The sequence below is a fragment of the Hipposideros armiger genome, unplaced genomic scaffold (assembly GCF_001890085.2).
Source record: "Hipposideros armiger isolate ML-2016 unplaced genomic scaffold, ASM189008v1 scaffold_94, whole genome shotgun sequence".
Taxonomy (NCBI): domain Eukaryota; kingdom Metazoa; phylum Chordata; class Mammalia; order Chiroptera; family Hipposideridae; genus Hipposideros; species Hipposideros armiger.
In genome coordinates this window covers 3,390,856-3,397,019 of record NW_017731444.1, presented here as the reverse complement: position 1 = coordinate 3,397,019, position 6,164 = coordinate 3,390,856, and the positions used below count along the sequence as shown (strand labels likewise).

General features: G+C 39.1%; 1 protein-coding gene across 2 annotated transcripts in view; it reads right to left on the bottom strand.

The window, feature by feature from the left end:
* The window catches only part of TPX2 (TPX2 microtubule nucleation factor), a 60,143-nt gene that overhangs the window by 10,348 nt on the left and 43,631 nt on the right, over positions 1 to 6,164 (bottom strand). For both annotated transcript variants that reach the window (XM_019645650.1, XM_019645651.1), the window contains exons 13-15: positions 2,839 to 2,931; positions 1,634 to 1,807; positions 1,120 to 1,266 (exon numbers count right to left, since the gene is read on the bottom strand). In XM_019645650.1, the coding sequence (XP_019501195.1) occupies positions 1,120 to 1,266; positions 1,634 to 1,807; positions 2,839 to 2,931 (414 nt within the window). The remainder of the gene's footprint in view (positions 1 to 1,119; positions 1,267 to 1,633; positions 1,808 to 2,838; positions 2,932 to 6,164) is intronic.

Sequence of the window (6,164 nt, the reverse complement as noted above, 5' to 3'; positions counted from 1 at the left end):
CGTGTGTAGCCGGCAGCCAGCGTGAGCGGCCAGCAACCAGTGTGAGCTGCCAAGAGCCACTGTGAGCGGCCGTCCAGAGGCCGGTGACCAATCTGTCTCATCCGGGAAAAGTGCAATGATAATACCAACACGGGCCAGTGAAGCAACGTCCTCCTCAACTAGACTGAAGAACAAAAAGACAGCAACTTGTCTGTTCCCCTTCCCCCAATTCCCCAACCTGTCCCCCTCTCCCAACTCCCCAATAAAATCTTAAAAAATAATAATAATAATAATTTTTTATTATGGAAAATACACCACACAGGCATTCTGTATCATGGTCCTTGAATGACAGATTCAGTAGTACTTTCAAAGCAACAGTCCTAAGCTTTCCTAGAGAATGCCAACAAGGGGCCTATGTTCAGCCATGTTAGCAATCACATCTCTTGGGCTTCAAGAGGGGCGACTTCCCACAAAAATTAGGCCAGAGCTACTTTTGGACAGAGTTCAGGATAAGTGATGATATAGTAATAGCAACAAACTTAGGGATTCCAGAAAATCTTTTTCCAGATAAGGCAGAATTAGAACCCAATTACACCAGCCAACAACCAATTAATTGTTTCTAATCACCTGTCATCTATAAATAGCAAATAGCACACTATGTTGAGACAACAGCTTACCATAATGAGAATCTATTCTCACCATACTGTTTCTTATCAAAACACTCATAGAAGGGAGTAAACATTTAATGAACAAGTCTAATAGGTGAAATAGATGAGATCTTAAAGAAACTCCCCACAAAAAAAGCCTGTCAGCTCTCACATTCCCCAGGTGAGCACTCAGGGCAGCGATCAGTGAACTTCAGCCTACAGGCCAACTCCAGCTTACAACCTCTTTCAGCCGCCCTTGAGCTAAGAATGTTTTTTACAATTTTAAAGGGTTGAAACACACACACACACAATATGTGACAGAGACCATATATAGCCTACAAAACCTAAAAATGTTTACTATCTGGTCTTTTATAGAAAGAGTTTGTTGACCCCTGATTTAGAGTGAGAGACTTTAAAATAATCCAGTGTATTAGTACCCAGATGAACTAACAATCAAGCAATTAACATCTAAGCTGCTCTCTCCATCCCTCACCTGGTGCTTCCAAGTCTGTGCCTTCATAGCTCCTCTTTTGTCAGTCTCCAAGCAGAAAGGCTCAATCTGGGTTGCATTCTTCACCTTCTTCTCTGGCAGGTTAACAGTGTCAAACAGAGGCAAAGGAAGCGCCTTGAACTTGGGCACCTGATAGGACAGAAAGATTTAAGATAAGGCCTTTCTAGCCAGAAAGCAATAGCTGCTCCAGAATATTTGGATGAATCTGAAAAATAGAAAAGGCCAGTTTTCAAAGCAACATGGTGTAGCAGAAAGAGTAATGGGTTTAAAAAGAAATCTAGGTTTTCCTCCCAATATTGCCAGCAATGGCAGCATAGTCACTTAACCTCCTGTGCCAGGAAGGTTATTAAAATTACTTGCCCTAGTTATTCTTCATAAGGTTCTTAAAGGGATTAAAGGAAGTCAGTGATTTTATAGTTAAAAGTACAACATAAAAGACTACCTTTGAGGAATCAAAGAATAGTATTATGCTACTTGTAGAAATAGAAACACCTACCTCCCCTTTCTGCAGTTCTTTTATTTTCTTCTCCTTCTGTAACTGACGTTCTTTGTCCCGAGAATCAAAAGAGAAAGGACATATTTCCACAGTTTTTGCCTCTGGGATGTGGGGCTTAAAAGGTACCCCAAAATGTGGCACAGGTTGAGCTCTTATCACTACCGGTTCCTCTTCCTAAGGGAGAAAAGTGCAGGTTAGAAACAAGACTCCTCAGCCTCTCTCACCGCCTCAGAACGTGGAGTCAGAAGACATTATTTCAGAGAAGTCATCAATTAAGGCAAGTCACTCAACCTCTTAAGGGTCTTAGCTCCCTTGTCTATTAAAGAGGGACAATACCTGTCACCTACCAACTCACAGGGGCGAGACCAATGTGAAAGCATGTGATAAAGGACTAACTGCATCTACTGTACTCAAGGGATCTAAAGTCTTTCACAGAAGGTTGTAAAACTAAATGAGATAAACAGTGTGAATACAATGAAGAACAGAAGGAAGGTACTAAACAAGCACACACCTTGGCCTCTTCTTTGACCCATCCTCCATCTAGATTCCACTAAAACATGTGACAGAGTTAATGGGTTGCCAAACCCAGAATAGGACCAAGTAAGTTGTTTGGGTTTAAGCTGGTAACATAAGATTACTGTGTATTTTAGTTTCAAATGAACCTATAAAAAGACTTATGCTTGGGATCTGCTATAAAATTACCCTAACTCTGGATATTTATAGATAAAATGGGAGATGTAACAAGAAACTAGCCTGACCAATGAGTTTATGTATTCCAATATTTCATGAACCATCACCACACAGTCACCTTTGCAACCTCTGGGTTAATGGGGATAGGGCAGGTGAATGTTAACTGCTTAGTGTGAATTTTAGAAGTCCTCACTGAATGACAAGAGCTCAGGCAAAACAGAGTGCAGGGATCTGCAACTATTGATTCACGTTACAATGATAGGCTGATTTTCAATGCTCTAGAAACGGACAAGCCTCCAATAAGTTACGAACAGTTACCACTGCAAGAAGATGCATACCTTTACCAACTGCTTTGCTCTTAGAGGAGTAAAAATGATGATCAAATGTCCTTACCCACTGTTAAAGACAACTCCAGACAAGAGTGACAGCCTCTGAATTCCATTAAGTTTATGAAAGAATAATGCTTAGATTGATTTACGCAGAAGGAAGGAGAAACCCCCACCCCAGGGAATCACCTCGTCGTTGGTGGGCATTCGGATTCTGTTCTTCAATGCGAAGGCTGGTGACTTGGGGACGGTGATTGGAAGCACCTTCTTTTCAGGAACACCCTGGAAGGAGTAAGTAACTGAATTAGACATCCCAGAACAATCTCATCTAGGCTGTGTGATGTGATTAAATCCCTTGCTTAAAGGGAAGTTCACATAGCAGGAATCAAGGAAAGGCTAGTCTTTCAGTATGTTGATATTAACCCAACTAAGGCCAAGGCAGACCTGGTCTGAAGTAGCACTCCAAAAGTGGGCTGTCGTGACAGAAGAGCAGCAAACGACAAGGACATAGCTTGAGTTGTATATTCAGAAAACTAGAATTCATCAACATCTTTTTTGGTATTTATGAAAAACACTCACCACAACAGAATACAAACTAATGCCAATATTTTGTTCCTCTTCTTTTCTATAACCCAATCCCTCCAAACGAACACCTTCCAAATACATCTAAGATTAGAGCAGACACCGTCCATTCTCTTAAACCTATTCCACATACAGCTCTACAATGAGAACTTATGTTCAAAAATATTACCCTCAAAAGGCAAATGGGCAAAAGGATTGGGCAAAGACTAATTTAATTTCCTTTTGCCAAATAAACAGGTAAAGATCTGAAGAAGCGGTTCACAAAGATACACAAACAGATCAATCTCAATAATTTTTAACAATATAAACTAAAACAAGGTGTTTTTCACCTTATAAGACTGAGTAATATTTAAAAGACTGATTAATACCAGTGTTGGCATGTGTAAGTAGGCACCTAGGTAAGGGTACGTGACATAAACTGGTGCGACTTTTGGGAATTAGCTTTTACATTTTTAAATGGTCATATTCTTTCACCCAATATTATACCGCCAGTATGTGATCTCTTTAGTTCAGTTTTGTTTTCTGGTCTATTTCAATACAACATTTTTTAAAAGACTAGAAAACTGCAAGTAACTCAATTATTTATCAAGAAAGAATTGGTTAAATCCTTTCTTAAGCTGTGGTACATCCACACAACAGAATATGATACAGCCATCAAAAAGAATAAAATAAATCTTTATTACTAACATAGGACAGTGTTCATAATATCAAGGGGGAGAAACAAGTTGCTGAAACAGAGATTATTTTTGTGTGTTTTAAAAATGTATATATAATAAATCTAAGCATAGAAAATAAAATCTGAAAAGAACACCAAGCTATTAACTCTCACATCTCTTTGAGAGTAGATTAAGAGGTACTTAATTTTCTATATTCCATAAGTCTAATACATTCAACTACTCCAAAGACTTTTCCCTTCATGATTCCAAAAACACTGTCAACATTTCAAATCCCTGCACACTGAATTACGTGAACCATAAAGAGCACATCACTCAAAACTAACACATTTTAGAAAGATGTTCTTTCCATAAGCATTTTCTGATACTCATAGAATTTATACTGTACCATGAATCTGGCAATTAGTACCAACTACAAAATGGTATCTCTTGGGCTGTTGTTTTGAATGAAGTATATGACCAGATCAATATTTTTAAAAATCCTTTCTCATATGCATATGTTGCCCCCATCAGCTCTCTATTCTGCTTCCTATCTAACTCTTCACTGCCATTCCACAAGCCTTCTAATTCTTTCAGCTTCTCATCTCATTCCTCCAAGCCATCTTCTGTATATAGTCAAAATTATTTTTCTAAAACGCATATGATAAGGTTACTTCCTGACTTAAAATTATTTAATGGCTCCTACTGCCTATAGTTTAACAAATATCTTGGCATAAAGTACAAGGCGCTTCATAATTGGGTATCTTGCCTGACTCTCCAGCCTTATCTCTCACCCAACCTCACGCATCACCCTCCAACCACAAGAGCTACTTACTGGCAGCTGCCAAAATATAACACTGGTTCTCAACTCAATACTTCGCTTATTCTCTCTCTCTCTGAAATGCCCTAGCTGCTTAGAAGCATCTAACCCTTCTTTTCAAGTCTCCACCGAAGCATCTCTTTATAAAGCCTTTCAATAGATCTCTCCACTTCCAGAACCTACTGAACTGACCCCTCTGTACTGTATACAGTTCTATCACAGTACATACAAAACCTCACTGCACTTGTTTAGTTACTCATCTCCTGTTAGCCTGAGTGCTTTGAGAGTTGGGGCTGGTATTCCATCATCCCTAGCACCTAACACAGAACTTAACAAGTATAAGGCCAAACATTTAGCAAATATTTGCTGAATGAATATAGTAAGAATAGAATTTATACCCTGGACTCTAAGACTCTTGAACTCTAATTTATACCTTGGGAGACCTCTCCTTAATCCCAGCAATGCTACAACTGCTCAAAACATGTTTGGGATGTCTTTCTTAGAGTGGCTTTCAAAGCCCATTTTTTGGCTAATCAAGGTAGTTGCTGAATCTTTACTTTTAATTAAATAAAACTGTTTCCAGATCTATTACGTTGGACTACTCTGAAATTTTAGTTCCAAATGACTTTAGCTTCTAAAAGCAAATTAATCTTCAAGATATAAAGATTTGCCATCACAGAAGAGATCCAAAAGACTATATGCCACAGGATCCAAGACAAGTGGCTTTTCCAAAATGCTTAGGACTATATCAATCATTGGAAAGAATTTATACCCTCCCAAGGTGCCACTGCAAAGGGAATGCTCACCCTATAGTGAAAGTTTTTATATGTTTCCTAAAGAAAGCCAGGATCACTAGCATAGTGAAGTTCAATATATTGTAGCAAAATTTGTAATCTGAGCAGCAAAAGTCAATGACATGAGTTTTCAAATAATGCTTCACATAAAACAACAACAAAATCTATTGTCAACAACATCCTATACAGGTGGACACCAACCTCTGCTTGAACATACCAGGGCATGTGGGAGCGGGAAGAACACTGAACAGGGAGTCAGGTCCAGCTGTGATTCCAATTGGTAGGACCTTGGGCACATTATACAGCCTCAGGCCTCACATTTTTGTTTTTTTCTTTTCATAAAACAAACTATCAGAAATAAATATCTGAAGACTCACTTCATTCTAAAATAATCCCTCTTTTCCTGTTTTCCCCCTCTGCACCTAGCCAGCAGAGAGATGTACATTTTAAAAGAGCAATGGAAATCTCTAATAATTAAGCCATAAAAGAGATTATTTTTTTATGGGATCAATCCTCATAATTAGTTGGGACGGGGGAAAGGTGATTTAAGAAAATCAACTTTGCGGGCCAGCCGAGTGGCGCGTTGGTTAAGAACTGATTTGGGACGCCAGAGGGCCCCGGTTCGGATCCCACATATGAGGGCCAGTGACACTGCCCTCCACAGCT